Source organism: Zootermopsis nevadensis, unplaced genomic scaffold (genome assembly GCF_977971745.1).
Source record: "Zootermopsis nevadensis isolate Lab colony 2312 unplaced genomic scaffold, Znev_1.0 Znev_ptg000016l, whole genome shotgun sequence".
Taxonomy (NCBI): Eukaryota; Metazoa; Arthropoda; class Insecta; order Blattodea; family Termopsidae; genus Zootermopsis; species Zootermopsis nevadensis.
The window spans coordinates 11923138-11940806 of record NW_028259148.1 but is presented as its reverse complement, the minus strand read 5'-3'; the positions used below and the strand labels follow the sequence as shown (position 1 = coordinate 11940806).

General features: G+C 38.6%; 1 protein-coding gene across 12 annotated transcripts in view; it reads right to left on the bottom strand.

The window, feature by feature from the left end:
• The window catches only part of lig (ubiquitin-associated protein-like lingerer), a 46066-nt gene that overhangs the window by 12457 nt on the left and 15940 nt on the right, over positions 1-17669 (bottom strand). For 9 of the 12 annotated variants that reach the window (XM_087349661.1, XM_087349660.1, XM_087349655.1 and 6 more), the window contains 8 exons: positions 16554-16816; positions 12496-12733; positions 9103-9266; positions 7292-7597; positions 5334-5570; positions 2604-3005; positions 723-882; positions 49-200 (listed from right to left, as the gene is read on the bottom strand). In XM_087349661.1, coding sequence (XP_087205787.1) covers positions 49-200; positions 723-882; positions 2604-3005; positions 5334-5570; positions 7292-7597; positions 9103-9266; positions 12496-12733; positions 16554-16816 — 1922 coding nt within the window. The remainder of the gene's footprint in view (positions 1-48; positions 201-722; positions 883-2603; positions 3006-5333; positions 5571-7291; positions 7598-9102; positions 9267-12495; positions 12734-16553; positions 16817-17669) is intronic. The other 3 variants (XM_087349663.1, XM_022075457.2, XM_087349664.1) reach the window with 2 other exon arrangements.

Sequence of the window (17669 nt, the reverse complement as noted above, 5' to 3'; positions counted from 1 at the left end):
AAATCTCACAAACATGAAATTGTGTTATTGAAGAACCTTGGGCATTACCACGTGTGGTATCCTTTGTTGAAGCAACTGCAAGTCCTCATAGCTATAAACAGGTTGCTGGAAGTAGGGAAGCCCTCCTTGGCTCATGATGTACTGTGTGCCAAGCATCGGAGGAACACCCGGTGGGATATTTGGAACTACGCCACTCTTGCCTGAAATTAAAACAGACGGCAATCTTAAAGTTATTATCCACAGCCTAGCTTCCTATTTTATTTATTTAGTGTTCTGTCTGACGACAGGTCCATATGAACAGGATCCTTCCATCCTTTTCTCGGACTGGGACCTGTTCATATACGTTCTTGGCAGATGATCCAGAAGTGGTTTGCCATTGCCTTCTTCTGTGTGTGAATGGAGTAATTGTTGGGATGCCACGGAGAAACCGGGGAAGCCCCCGAAGGAAAACTCCTTGCTGCCTAGACCACGGCCTTGCCCAACACAAGTTATAAATTCGGGCACCGCCGGGAATCGAACCCGAGACCCCAGGATTACAAGGCCAGCGTTCTAACCGCTAGACCACCGTGGCTGTAGCTTCCTATATAAACAGTAAAATAACATCTGGAGATAACAGATGTGAAATTCATGTGTATACACGAGCTTTACATTTATTTCTTTATATCATACCACAATCAGTTTACATCCTACAAATATGACAGTCAGAAGCAGTGATTACTTGCCTGTGGAACTTGATACTTTGGTAGAAGTTGTGTTCACAGTTTGGCTGCTGCTCGCAAGCCCTAATGCAGGCGATGCATTAACATTTGTTGAAAGACCACTATTTGTTGTAGTAACGTTTGTGCTGCTCAAGTTAGAACTTGATGTTGTTGCAGTGTCATACTATACAAAAAAACCAAAAGTAAAGCAGATGAAAGTCATGTGATAACGGCATATGTAAATAACTGCAAATAAAACTAAACAGCTCCTTATAATCTAGCACAAAAGGCCAAATATCAAAGCCACACATGTTAAAATGATAGATAAACACACGAGGCGCGTCCACAAAGTAAGTTTCCCACTCTTCCCACAGCTAGCAAACCTTATAATGCGCGAAGCGACTGTGCGTACGTGATAGAGCAATGACGTAGCATGGCACATGCACTAATGGCACTTCCCGCGTTCTCACAGTAGCATCGTTGCAGCTGTTGAAGATGGAGGTTCTTATTCCAGCTCCCGCCGACTGTGAAGTGCTGTCAGTGATAACGCTAGGCCGCACACGGCTCGACGGACAGCAAGTCTCCTGCAGGAGTTCAGCTGGGAGGTGTTTAATCATTCACCCTACAGCCCGGACCTCGCTCCCAGTGATTTCCATCTTTTCCTACACCTCAAGAAATTCCTGTCCGGTCAGCGTCAGCGTTTTGAGAATGACAGAGAGGCGGAGATGATTGTCACACAGTGGTTCCAATCCCAGGCGGCAGACTTCTACGACGCAGGTATTCAAAAGTCGGTCCCACGGTATGACAAATGTCTCAATTCCGGTGGCGAATATGTTGAAAAATAGCTGGACACTTGCTGTATCTGTTGCAATAAATATTTCCATGAAATTGTGTTTTGTTTCTGTAAACGGCTCCAGGGAAACTTACTTTGTGGACGAGCCTCGTACAATGGCACTGTGAAAACTTGCGTATTATTATTTTTCTACCTCTAGGAAACAGTTTTAAATCTACAAAAAAGAGAATCCTCTGTATAGTTTGCCACATACCCAGCTAACAAGAACTCTATAGGAAAACAAAAATTTCATATAAATTTTATAGGACATATGTTGAAAACACAGACAATCTACAACATTTTTGTCCTTAGGTTTTCACAGCTCGAGTTCAATGTGTAACAATGGCATTCGCGTCCAAGCTGCGTGAAATGTTACCTATTAACCTGGAAGATGGCACCTGCAATGACTGCTAAAATCTTGGTTAAAATGCAACATTCCACGTGGCTCGCGCAAAAAAAGCCGAAGTCACGCGCAGTGTCTGATATGTTAGACCACTGCTCTGAACAGATGTTGCAGATCACCTGAGAAGTTCTTAAAGCATCAATTACTTTACATAATTTAGCACAGGTTCTGCTAAAATACTTTTCATTGCTCCATAATTTACCATTTTCCCACAGTCTGCTGCAAACAAAGTTAAATCTAGCATTAAATAACCACCTTGTTTTATTGATTTAATAAATATTAATCAATAAAACAAGGTGGTTATTTAATGCTAGATTTTAATTATAATTAAAACATTAACAGTATAACTGTGGCCAATAACTTAAATTGATTCAAAACTGAAATACCTGGAAATAGTAAAAAAAACTATTTGAAAATAAAATTAAGATATGAACAAATTCAGAAGAGAAATGATTACAATAGTCTGTCCACAGAACAAATGTATAAAACAATATAAAAAAGGCATTACAATTAAAATGTGAAGGAAAGACAGCAATGGGATATGCTAGAACAAAGATTTTCCATCCTTTTCAAAATGGAAAAAAATACTTAAAGAAGAAATGAAAATTAGCACTTAAACTTACAAATGTAATTTAACAACGAAAGGCAGTCATCAAGGATATGCAATTACCTGTGCTTCTTTGGTACCAGTATTGAGTGCAGAGCTGAGTTTTGTATGGTTCTGCGACGTTGTCGCCACACTTCCTCCATAGTTGTTTTGGTACTGTCCTGTGCCTGTAGATCCAGCATAGTTCACAGAGCCACCTAGAGTTGAGCTTCCATACACAGACTGGCCTGTTGCCTGGTATGAGGGTGTAGCACTAGGGAACGAATTGACAGACTGCTGATTTATCGAAGTGTACGAGGTGGGACCAGTTTGATAGGCAACACCAGCAGACGCCTGGGAATAGGAATTGCTTGGATATGATGAGCTGGGCACCGTGGGCTGGTTGCTGTAGCTGGAGACTGTCCCACTGGATGCGTAGCTCATCTGCGACTGGTTTGTTGGATAAACTGCGGCTGACGACGTAACCTAAAACAAGTGCCACAACTTATCAATTACGTGTCAACAGTTTTCTCTATCCAACAAATGAAAAACACAATCTCTTCACTCAAAATAATTAAGAGTAACTGAAATTACATATTAAAAATCCTGATACAAATTAGTCTTGCCACTAAATTCATTAAATTTGTAGGTTGTTTTAATAATTCTGTATTGCCTGTAGATGTTACTTAGCAAAGGACAAATGACAACATGATGGAAGCGTCAGTATTGGAAAAGATACAGATGCAGTTGTGGCCTACTTCAAGTTACTATTTAAGAAACATTTGGAAGACCACACAAAATATACATAACCTCCGAAAGTATAAATAATGGCCCAAACAAAATCTGAACCAGGTAACTCCCAATGTATGATCTTTTCTATCAACCCACACTGAGGTTTGGGAATGAGAGCTTCAGTGTCCTTAGCACACAAGCACATGAAATGTTAAAAACTGTATTTTAAATGTACTTAACAAATCTATTCAACACCAACAGTTTGAAGATAACCATCTTCTGGGATGCTTCACTATACAGACTGGTAGAAGTTTACAGACATTTCAGAGATGTTTGCTGCCTCCATCCATTGCCCTGATAATGGAGGCAGCAAGCACCTCTGAAACGCTGGTAAACTTCTATATGGTGCAACATCCAAGAAGACGGCCATCTTCATGCTTGCTGCTGTGAGAACCTGAAATATCATGATTTGGCATAACACAAGGAGTTCCAAGTAGAAATCACAAAGCCCACTTTCCAATTGTACAGATATCAAGCCCTACAAACCTTGCACTGTCTGTAAGATCTGAGGTTTTCACAACGGTAAGTATGAAGATTTCTGTCTTCTGGGTTGTTGCGCTGTGTAGTCTGGTCGATGTTAACCAATGTTTCAGAGGTCATACTGCCTCCGTCATCAGGGCGATGACCTCTGAAACGTTGGTTAACATCGACCAGACTACACAGCGCAACAACCCAGACGACAGAAATCTTGCACTGTCTATCTTAAATTTACTGGCTTTAACATCAAAGTTTGACACTGTCACCATGTTTGTGATTCTTGGCATATAACAATATTCATGCACAATTAGTATGAATGTTTAAGACTGATTTTCATAGAAAATTTCACACTGTTAGCTCCAACTTGTCAACATCAAAACTATAAGCTAAAGTAAAATTTCACGTGAGTGCATATTGTTATTTTATATTCTACAAAATAATTATCTTAAGAACTGAATATTTTTAACGTCATTACCATATATCATTTCAGAACCCCATATTAAGTGGCATTACTACTGTTCCCACATCACGTTTGCATGTCCTCCATTTTGTTATTATCGAATTATGATATTTACCAAGTGTGAGGTTGCTGTGGCCTGTGGTGGTGCAATGTACATATCAAGCTTTATGAAAATCAACCAAATGATTCAAAAGTTAAAAGAGACAGGGGACCACACACACATAGGCAGACTAAAAGTGGAAGAAAATCATCAATTTGATGTCTTACTGTGTACACTGTTCCACCTCTTTTTCTTATTCTTTGATTACATTCATTTTTATAGTGTCCCAAATCTTTTACTCCATAAATGTTAATAACAGTTCTACTCCTGCAAGTTCTTTCATTTCATTACTTTGTGATTCATATTCAACCACTGTGCTTTTAGTCTGCCCTTTCAATGTTTCTCTCTCAGTTTCATTAAGACTCACTTTTATGCCCATAAATTGCAGAACTGTTTTCCACATACCTCTGCCTATGATATTTCAAGGACATTTAATTTATTAAAGATGCCATTAAATGTATCGTTTTTGTGGACTTTTCTGCAACATCCTACATGAACGTAAACAAGTTTCGTAGTTATGGTACCTCAGGGCATGAGGCAGAGGCGGTGTTACTCACACACATAGAAAGCCTCCTTGAAGATGCTAATAACCCTGAGATATGTGAGCCACAGTAAGAAATGCAGCTCTGTTAAGATTTACCTTGACTATGAAATAAAATCAGCTGTTTGCAGGTTTCACATAAAAAAAACATTCCTTAGAGTTGCAAAGCTGAGTCCTGAAACATACTACATGTTCTTCCTACAAATCTTCGTACTGAAACTACAAAAACACCTTTTCTTTTTTAATATGATTAATTAAGATATAAGCTGCTTCAACCCCTGTCTAATCCTTAGGAATGAATATTCAGATGTGAAGAATAAATCTAATAAATGCTAGCAATTTGTGCTTTCTTTTCCAACAGATCTAACCAATCCTGGCATTTTATGGATTAATGTTAATAATAAAGAGCTTGAAAACATTCAGATGTACTACTCTTTCAAGCACCTGGGTGGAAGAGTAGTTGGACGACGTGTAACTAGAGGTCTGCTGATATCCAGTACCACTAGACTTCTGACTCTGGTATGAAGGCTGGTATGTTGCAGTATTTGAAGCAGAATAAGAAAGACCCACTTCAGTCTTATCCATATCCAGCCCTGCTGAATTAGAGCTCCGATTCTGAGAGAAACTTGGCTGACTTACTTTATGCTCAGAGGTTGAAAGCATTGTATCACCACCAGACAGCTAAAATAAATTAATATGATTTTAATCTGTGTTGTAACATACCACTTGTCACAAACAACAATCACAATCCTAATGGATTACAACACTTAGAAAAACTACCACTGTATGCATAATTCAACATGTTTCAATTTCTAGTCTGCCTGTTTTTCTCCTGCAAGATACAGACATTGCAAGAACTGCACTTTGGGCGAGTATCCTGCTAGGTAGGAAATACAAAGCCAGAACTTCATTGCTATGGGTGTTGCTCAACCATGTTCTAACCTCAGAGCCATCTTTTAGAAGAAACCTCATCAATTTTCATTACTCATTCAAAAATCATCCAGTGTTGGAAAACAGCCTGTGACATTTTTTCAATGTGTAACAACTCAGTTTTTTCATATGCCAGGATAACTGTGATGGTTTATCTTTCATGATAAATACAGTTCATTTATGTTTGTAAAAGTGTCTTTAGAAATGGTAACATCTGAAGCCACACAGCATCACACAGATATGACGAAAGCCGAAAGGGATGGGTAACGATGAATAACAAAATTCATACGTGGGGTGGACTTAACGAACGCTATGCGATACTGCAGTTTGTATGTGCATTTATCACCCATACTCATCTTTAAAATACTTGTTCTGTTGTGACTTTAATAGTTGTTAGCAGATACAGCAACAAGAAAACTAAGCAAATGCATCCATGAATTTCATTGCTGTTCTATTATAAAGAAATACAATCTTCACAATGAAGTGAAATCAAATGGGTTAATGTAAATGAGGAATCTAAAAATAAAAGCAAAATGGAATCAGCCAAAGTGCTGGGAGCTACATATAATCTTATGATGGGTATAGCAAGTTGTAAGGAATGTCTCCCTTCTCATAATTGCAGATAAAAATTTGACAGTAAAAAGTTTTGCACAGCATCTGTGAAGGAATCTAACACAGCGAAGATTTCTGACTAGTGGTAGGCTACTTCAGTTCGAAATGAACATGGCCACAAAAAGCCAAATCAGAAACAGTAGAAGCAAGCATTTGCTGTTTCGCATCAAAATATTATTTTACATTTAACAAACCTATGCTATTTTCTTTTCACTGATTATAAACACATTAAACATGTTTGGAAATGTATGCATAGACCACAATTCTGACACATGCCATAATTTCACCACTGACCTTTGCAAATGGCACCAGCGACATCAGAACTTCCTCTGGCCAGTGCCACAGAACCTACGCACCCTACCAGCAGCTCCCAAAGTTTGATATTTTTGTTAGATTCAAGAAATGGAATTTTTTCAATACATGTAATAATATTACAAGAGCAGTACAAAAATGCCAATTAAATCATGACGTACAAAGGAGAGCAAATTTAATTCCTTGTATGTATGGCACCAAAATTTGAACAACACAGTTTCATAATTCAGCGAAAAAAAGAGAAAATTATAATTATTTACACTTCAAGGTACCACAATACTTAATTATGTGCAGTGTTACACATAAATATATTTCTATATAACAAAATCAAAAAAGAAAAAATTACCTATGCTCTCAATGATTTCATGACTTAATTTGTTTGTAAAATTCTTCTTTTTGTACATCCTAACACACCGACAAATACTCCGCACATACTTCAGACACAGAATTTGAGCGTGACAACTAGCATTTATTCTTCCATTCAGGATACTGCCACACTAAAATCTATCCATTCATTTCAGATTAACATATACACATATTTTTCTGACCTTCTGGTTTTGTGTTAGTGCAGAAGCAATGCCTGGTTGGTTTGTCTTCTGTGAAGACGTTCCTGAATATGTGTCTAAAACAGACGTTTGATTTGTTCCACTCAAATCGAGGTTGGAAGTAGTTCTGGGAGATGGAAGTGAATCCAGCACAGACCCAGACACATTGCTGGGATATTTGGATTGCTCTGATGATGTTTCAAAAGAACTTGTTTCACTACCAAACTCAAGACCTCCAAACTGAACATCTAGATAACCAATACTGCTGTTTATTGCATCACCAGGCATTTCCACAGCACTCTGTGGGATCTGCAACAAACATAAAAACCATAATATAAACAACAAATTAACTTACTCATTCCTTATAGTAAAGTCTTTCATGAGAAGCTGATAGCAAAGAATTTCTAAATACCCTATTTCCTTAACCTCCATTCTAATATTACTCTCATATCAATACCTAAATCTTCTACACAATCATTTCTTTGTCTCCCAGGTCAACATCACCCTTGTCCTATCTGACCTATTCCATTAAATGTAACCTACATTTTATTATTCTCATCCTACTGATTTAAATGAATTGGACTTGCAGGGACTCATGACATTCCAAGTTCCAAATCTTGTATCTGATTTTCATTGTATAGCACATTCCAAAGAAGCTTCAAGCAATATTTCATAGCATGCTGGTTTTTTTGTCATGGAGAGTAATTAACCCCCACCCAACTCCAAGTTCAAAGGCCATCTCTTTTCAGACGACCACAATTGTTTGTATGATCTGGATCTTTCACGTCAAGTATAATAAATTCATATCAAGCTACCACCTATGTCAGGTAGTTGAACAGCGAAAACAACCAATGTTTCAATAACCATCTTAATCCTCGTCCTCAGGGCACTGAAGACGGATGAGGACAAAGATGGTTCTCAAAATGTTGGTTTTATCGCCTTTCAATCACCTGACCTGGCTGGTAACCCAAAAAGAATTTATTGTACCATAACTGCTTATTCAATATATTTTCAGCTATCTTCTGTATCTCAATTCTGTATCCATCCACAGCACATAATACACAGAAGGTAAACAAAGTTTAAAATACATTACAGAGAAAGAAATATAACTAATATAAACATCAGATTTCAGGTTTTATAGTGACAGTGCAGGCGTATAGAACCAGACAGGTACCGGATAACATCACAGTCACATACTCAGATACCTGACAATATAATTCCACCGGCCAACCAATCTAAGCATCAACATATGCCAATAAAAAACACACCCAACAGGCACAACACAGCCTTCATATAATGTGTTGCGACCCCCCTTGCACCCCACAGAATTTTCATCAAAAATATTGCCATGACATAATGAATTTTAAAACTTCACCTTCTTTATATATACTGTATACTGGTACGCAACTAACTGATCTATTTACACCGTAAAATTCCTTTGAATTACTAAAATGTAAATTATATTTTACGATAAAAATGCTGGCACATTATATGAGTTAAGATTGGCCAGATGACGATGATACTTTGAAACGTGTTGTCAGTGAATTGAATATGTACGCTAACTGTTGTCCATTGCTGCAAGACCGTCCTAGCTAAATACAGCTTCCCCATCACCAAACTTCTTCATTCACAACATGTCTTCGGTGCTGTCAGGGCCTAACTTTAATTAGCCACACCAATGTTCAGCAACTGCACTCCACAGCAGTAATTCCGGCTTGGCTCGTTATGGTTTAGTGGCTAGCAAAGTAGGTATTAACAGGTCAAAAAACATTCTGAACATGTGTGGAAATGTCCATTACATGCTTGATACTCACTTTTGAAGGAGGCGGAACCCTTGGTCGCTGTGTTTTTGGTCGTGATGGCAATGTCTGAGTTGGGCATTGGGCTGTAACAGATGAAGATTCCAGAGTCTGGTCCTGCATTTGGTTTCCATAACTGTTTGCAGAGCCAACAAAATTTGAGGTCGAAAATGATGCAGCTGAAACAAAGTAATATTTCTATTAGCAGCTAGAAATAACACAATCAGATTCCGACAAAAAATTATCAATTTGCCAGTAGGTATGGATGGGCTTTGATATACATGCAGACTACAAAATAGACCTGCATCTTATCATCTATGTTGACAAATTCTGATACAGCGGAAAGTGGCGTCACGGACAGAGCCACGTTCATTATTCACCAGCAATTACAACAATGGACACAAAAACTGATCTCCCCTTAAAGATAAATAAATAAATAAATATATATTTAATTATCATTTTTAAACTTCACCCAATATAAATTTACACGTAGTTACAAATTTCAGATGTGTCCCACCACATGCAATGAAATAACATGGTTCAGATACACACATATTTCTTGTTCAGTTCATGATTTTTCAAGGCTTTTACATAAGCATAAGAAACATCTATGTACAGTATTATGCCGTGACTAATGTTTAAGAATGCCCTGTCGTAGCTCGGTCAATACATGGTTAACATGCTGTTAACATGCTGTTAACAGGCTGGATAACTGGAGTTTCATCCCTGGCATGGGCAAAGGATTTTTCTTCTAGCCCCTGCGTCGAGATCGGCTCTGGGGCACACCCAACCCCCTATCCAATGAGTAATACAGACCCCTTTCCCAGAGGTAAAGCACAACCAGGGCTTGATGCTGAGCGCTCGCCCATATCTACTGTAGACATCAAAAATGAATTGGAGCTACACCTCCTCTCCTGCCAAGTGCCTCCATGGGATGTAGGACAGCACTACTTTACTAATATTTAACAAGAGACTACTATTTTTATGGTATAACAACACTGCAATAGAATTAAGTCCTAAATGCTTATTCACCCATGTACTTTCAAAAACAGTGTGACAACACAAACTGAAATCAAAAGGAAATAATCCATACCAAAATACACAGTTTCCACATGCTTCCTTCACACCTTTATATTCTGAATGTTCCTAGATAAAACAGAACAACCAACTTCCTGGTTGCAGAACCCACAGGTCCAACACTGACAACACCAAAGCCCACCACAATCCTGAGCCAACTCCATCCATTTATCATCCTCCCATCTCCCTAAGATCCATCCTTATATTATCCTCCCATCTCCTTCTTGGTCTACCCATTGGTCATTTTACAGGATGATTTACCACCAAAATTCTGTATCCACCCCTTGCTTCCTTCATGTCCAACCCATTGGAGCCTCCTAGATTTCACTATCCTCACTATGCTATGTAACTGTACAATTCATGCATCTCCTCATTATGTAATATTCTAAATTCCCCAAATATTCCATCCTTCCTAGGTCCAAATATATTCCTAAGCACCCCGTTTTCAAACACTTGTAATCTATGTTCTTCTTTCAAAGTAAGAGACCACATTTGACAACCATACAAGATAACAGGCAAAATTATTGTTTTATATATCCTGATCTTTGGTGTTTTGGATAGTAAACGAGATGATAACAGTTTTTTTGAAACTGAACAAAAACAAGTGTTTACTGAATGTACTCTACTCTCAATTTCATCATGGACCTCACTTCTATTTGTTATTGTTGCTCCCAGGTACTTAAACTTTTAAACATTTTCAAATGACGTGTTACTTATAATTAATAGGTCATTTGCCAAGAACGTATATGAACAGGTCCCAGTCCGAGAAAAGGATGGAAGGATCCAGTTCATATGGACCTGTCGTCAGAAAGAACACTAAATAAAATAAATAAGTTGTTGTTGGTGTTAATCCCGTATTATACCCATGTATTTAGTTCTGTCCACATTTACTTCTAGGCCTATTTTCTTGCTAGCCCGCAGTGGACTTTCTGCATTCTTAGTCATGGTACCTACACCATTCCCCAGCTATTTGACGTTATCAGCCTCGGCAAGTACCTGGTGCACACCGTTCAATTTGAGCACTTCCTGATTCCCTCCGACCTTCCTGATAACATGTTCTAGAGCAAAATTAAAAAGCACTGCGGATAAATCATCTAGGTTTTACGCTATTGTGCACTGGGAATGGCTCTGACAGAAGGTTACCTATAGGTACTCTAATATATACCCCATCCATTCACATCTTAATTAACCTAACAAGTTCCTTTGGTACTCCAAACTCAATCAAAATGCCATACAGTATCTAGATAAAATACAAAACTACTGTAAATTACATTGATCCTATTATGCAAGGATTACCAAAGACAGCGTCCACATAAGCACAGCAAAAGATCACAAGCAATGTGAAAACATACACATATGCTTTCAACATAAGACAAAATTTATTCAAGAACTCTTACCTATCATCTTTACAGTCACAAAACAAACTAAAATAAGTTGCAATCAAATCCAAGTAATTTCTGCTATTCAGAAAACTTCAAAACCAACTTCTGTAACATTTACTGTTTTCTGCCTACATGGTAAAACATACGTTGACTCAGGTGTTTAACTAAGCAACACACCACGCAGACGTATAGAAAGTGGAATTTCATGCATTCTTAACCTCTGCGCGCGGACGAACGTGAAAATTCGTGAGGCATAAATACCCCCTAGTGGATATCGGTACAGTGTACGTCGGCTGCAAGCTTAATTTTTGTAGCCCATAACTTTTTAACGAATAACGCCAGCGGAATGCGGTTTGCACTGCTTTGTTCTGAAAAGATAACTGTATGTGGACATATGGCAACACCGCCACATTCCATTGAGTTCTACCTGGGAATCTAAAAATAATATCCTGACCTTCTCATTCTCATGATGGATGTCTCTTCGTCTAGTCGCGTACTTACAGAAGCAGAAAGACGTGCACTTCTAGAAGAAGTTTTGGATGAAAGTGACTGTGAGTATAGTTCGGACACCGACAGTGCAATAACAGACATTAATTATACACAGTTGGTGACAACTGGAGATAGTGATAATGAGAGTGACAATGGTGGTGGCGGTGAAATACACGAAGCTCAAATTCTGATCCACATCCTTACACTGCTCACACACAGGGCGTTCATCTTATAAGGTAAGATAATAAAACCATCTTTTAAGAGGATTTCAGTGAAAATTTTTTAATTATATCTCATATAGTTCCAAAGTTATGATAAATATAGTATTTTAGAGCAAAATTTAAAGGGACACTAAGAACGTATTACCCCAAGCTCGGACTTTAAATCTCCGCGGCAAAGGGTTAATCTCAACAACAGACAACCTGCAGTGTCATAACACGTGTAACAAACACCATCTCACCTGAAGTGGAAGTGAAGCCAGAAGGAGGACTTGGAGGTTGATATGCCGTTGATGATGTAACTGGATAGCTGTTACTGGATGTGCCATACGATACAGCCGACACAGCTGCAGAGCTGCTAGTGCCTATTCCTACCGCAGACTTCAAATTTTCTGTTGCTTGCGTCAGCTGACTCAGGTACTCTGACTGGACTGCAGTCAATGGTCCAACCACAACAGGAACTGGACTCTGAAGCCAAGGCTATTTGATTTTAATCTACTATACAAATGAGTCAATATATCACAATTATGATTACTTAAAACAGTCATTAAAGCAGTAAGTCAAATCCATTTTTATTTAATGCATTCCCTTATAGTCTTTACTGTAACAATAACAATATACATACAAACACATTTGAACTTATCCATCCCTTAAATTACTAAATTAAACTCTTATTATGAAGAACAATTTCTAAAATCTATGCGTATTAACATAGTGTTAAGTGAAGAATATTGTTGTCTTAGTGGTCAAATTGTCTTGATACTAAACACTTTTCTTTTCATATCCAGTACACACCATTCAGCATGGTGTGCATTGGTGGTTAGCAGGATTCACGACCCATAAGTACGTGGGTTCGATCGAGACCGCGAAATTTAACGCTCCTGCTGTGACCCCCTTTTTGCGAGATGATTATGAAAGTGGAGTAATTGTTGGGATGCCACGGAGAAACCCCGGAGGAAAACTCTGTGATGCCTGGACCACGGCCTTGTCCAACACAAGTTGTAAATCTGAGCACCACCGGGAACAGAAGCCGGGACCCCAGTATTACAAGCCCAGCATTCTAACCGCTAGACCACCGTGGCAGTTATACTAAATACTAAAATGCAATTAAACTTCCGCTGGAACAGTACCCCGAGTCATGGTTCTGTATTGTGGCCGGGCGTACATCAGAATATTAAATTTGTAGTATGCACAAACTATCATGTTATGTGAGGAATAATTATTGTTCAGGTGGATACATTTAATCCAATTAATAACTGAACATATTACAACCACACCAGAGACATGCCAAACTACAATACCAATAATCAAGTTCATGTCCATAGTACTGGGGAAAAAAAATCTCCAACACTACACTTCAATAAAACTTCAACACAACTAGAACATCAAACAACTGCATGTCATTCACTCAATAGCCTACAATACAGGACCAAAATTCAGGACTATGTTAATGGAAGTTCTTTCACATATTAACCTTAGTATTGTAAGTCAAAACAATTTTAATATATAGCGTGTATCTCAGTTATACTGATACAGTATGAATGTATATACAGTGAAATGCCATGACAGTCTGCGGGAGCTTCAGCAAATCTTGAAAAATCAAAGTCATCGCCCTGATGACGGAGGCAGTATGACCTCTGAGACGTTGGTTAACATCTATCAGACTACACAGCGCAACAACCCAGAAGACAGAAATCTTCAAGGTAACAACACCTTTCCAGAAAGTATTCAGAGAGTGAAAGAATAGAAAAACAAAACAAAAATATGTCAATAACCAAAAAATATATAAATGTTTTACTATTGTTACAAGAGGTTAACATCACTGTCTCGGTCATGTTACTGTCACAGGTTTCAGAAGTAGGGAGAAGTGTTGCTCTTGAAAAAGAACTAGTAGAGGTAATCCAGGGAAGAAAACTTTCAAATAATTTAGGTTTAGTAGTAGACAGTTACATCTGGCACAGAGAAAATAATCAGCATTGTAAAACTATGTCTTTGCTGAAGCAAATGGGAGGGGGGGGCATTAAAGACTATCAATAATATTCTGAATATTTTGCATTCCAAAAAGGAAAAAAAATAGCAAGACCAGTAGTCCAGCACCTGTCTCTCATTGTAATGTTAATCACCCGCAGAGTTACTGCACAAGTACTCGACATAAAGCCTGAATGGGTAAACTGCATCATAGGTCAAGCAAGCAGGGAAGCATTCTAAAAACACTACCCTTGGCCTAACAAAGAGGTGTAGCTGTTCAGCGCTACATCACTTGAACAAAAACTACACTGATTAGTAATGGCACAAGAGCATGCTGTCTTTCTTTCAGCATGTCTCTCTGAATTTAATGGTAGTAACCAGCACAGATATGCAACCACTGTGTACAGGATCTACGCAGATGAACTAACTTATCGCTTGAGCAAGTGGGAAGTGGGCACGCACAGAGTTCCAAAAACATTATTCTTGGCATAATGAACATGGCCAATTGTCCAGGGTTTGTAATACTAACCACTACTACAGTGAAACCTCTATCCATCGTACCCGGAACTATCGTTTTCCCGGATGCATCGTCCGTTTTGTTCGGTCCCGGATACATTCCATATAAAATAATGTTACATTTTCCCGCTTCTATCGTTCCTCGAACTATCGTTTTATCGCATTGATCGTTAAAAAATCTTAGTCCCGGCCCACAATTTTCCCGCAATGATCGTTTCTGAGAAATTAAAATGCTGGGTTTTGAGATAAATTAATACCGAAAGACGCGCAATGTTTTTGGAATACACAGTAGCGGTAACCTGTCATGTCGCCCAACCAGCACAGATTCTTTTGGAATGAGGGGTCAGCGGTGCAGGGGTGATAGTTGGAGAGAATGACGGTGCCCAATATCAGAAATTTTACGAGTTTAATTAGGGTGCACTCATATTTCGTTCCAGCGATGCCAGATGGCATGTGCAGTGTGAATTTCTTCACAAATGTTTTTATTATAAGTAGAAAGAAAAGGCGGGCGGCACTTTTCATTCTTCTGGTTCATCTCGTTTCCAGCGGTTCAGGGTCTTCTACAGCTACGTTTCGTTGAGTTCGGTAGTAATAGTATTTCCATTCTTCCTGTTATTGTCCGCGAAGGGGATGGGAGTGGTGAGGAAGAGGAAGACGATGAATGCAAGCCCGAAGCTGTGCCGAGTTTTGCGGAAGCATTGGCAAAAGTGAAGTCGTTCTTTTATGCGCTTAATATTAGTGAACGTGACGAGGAAAACATTTTGAATGTGGAAAGTGCTCTGTTTGGTCTAAAACGTAAAGTTTCGACAAACCAGTTGTCCATTAAAGACGTTTTTGGTAAAAAGAAGTAACTTTGAAAGAGAAACATTGTTTTTTTTAAAAATTTTAATGCTTTCCCGCATCTATCGTTTTCCCACATTCATCGTTTTTATTTCCCACCCCCGCCGAAAACGATGCATTGAGGTTTCACTGTATTCCAATGAAAAATAGCATACACTGATACATATTGTCTCTTTCCTTCAATTTCTGTCTTCACTTTCTTGTTTTGGTGGTCATCACCCACAGAAATGTTGTGATTACTCTACTCAGAGTGGTATTTTCAAAAGACTGATAATGCAATGCATGACAGGGCACACAGTGTGATTGGTTGCCACAAAACTGTCTCAAACCATTTCCTTTTGAACTGAAATACAGTAGCTAATTTTTCATATGATATACTGTGGCATGAAACATTTCATCTACAGGTTTCATGTAGATTCACAGTGTCATGCCAGCAGAAGCCTAGTCCGCACTTTGAATATCTTCAATCCCCTAGGAACAAAAATGTATTTCTTTTTCATAATCTGTGATTCAATATATTAAGGATGAAGCACTAAAAGGTGTCTGAAGAATTAATGTGACATTAAACATTTTCCACTACACATTACGAAACATTTTACTTTGTAGAGCGAATCACAAGTACGCACCTCAGAACTCAATGCCCATATTGAAGTTCATGTAACGCTGAATTCCATAATTAATACAAAATATGTAGTTACAACACACTTTGGTAACGTGAAATTATCATAAACTTGTAAGATTTGAGGTTTTCACAGCAGTGAGCATGAAGATTTTTGTCTTCTGGGTGTTGCGCTGTGTAGTCTGGTCAACCAGACTACACAGCGCAACAACCCAAAAGACAGAAATCTTTATTATCATAAACTTGCCGATGCTTGGCATTTCATTATATATATATATTTACTAAGATTTAATTACTCCAGTTTGAGGTTCAACAACACTTAAATGTTTGAATTTTGAAATAAACTGTCACACTCACTTGTGACAGCTGGCTGGGAGGCTGGTGGAGATCTAGACTCTGTGACATTTGACTCGAGCTTGATGCCACACTACTCGATAAGTTCTGAACTGTCAGCGAAGATGAGAGATCAGGATTAGTTGACTCAACCACCAATGGCTCAGAGTTTGTTATTGGCTCCAGTGCTCCACCACTTGGAGTGAACACTTTACTGTCTGCCAGAGACCCAGTGTATTCTTCGTTATCCCAGTCTTCAGGTGATGGAAAGTCATCACCCCACTTATCTATAGCAAAGCAAAAAACACAACTTTTTTCAAACAAAACCAAAAGCTGAACACATAAAAATCAGTACTGGGTGATTTTTGGCTTACATTCCTTACTTATAAGGAAAGATACCATCATGTCAACACGTCCTCCACTCTACCAATAACTTTGTAACTATTGGGTGGATTTTCATTAAACTTAGTAGAAACATCATAACACCCCACCTTTAAAGTTTTAATTTCCCACCATCAATAATACAAACTTGTGACAAGAGGGACACCAATGGCACATAGCTATATAACACCACGGAATTCAATAAACAAACTGGTCTGAGGATGAGGAGACAAGGTACAGTCAATATAGTGACTGACTATGGGCTGGACGACTGTGGTTCAGTCCCCAACAGGGGCAGAAGATTTTTCCTGTAGCCTCTGTATCCAGATCAGCTCTGGGGCCCACCTAGCCTCCTGTCTAATGGGTACTGGGAACCTTTCCCGGGGTAAAGCGCAACCGGGGGCTTGGCGCTAACCACTCGCCCCCACCTACAGCCCAGGTTAAGAATGAGTAAGAGCTATACCGCCTCTCCCTCCAAGAGCCTGCATGGCGTATAGTGAGACAGCTTTACTTTAATTTTACTTTTAATCAGAGGATGAAATGACAGGGAATTTAAAGTCACAAAAATGAATGTTTGAACTGCAGTGATTGTAATGCCTACCATTTTAATGGCATTTAGTCAAAACTTTTAACATCCATTTTAATGGCAACTAGTTAAAATTTTTAACATAAGTCCTTAACATTGGCAAAATATGCAAACCTGGTTTCCATTACCCTAATAAATGCATCTTTGTGTTCTCAGAGCACTCAGAACAGACT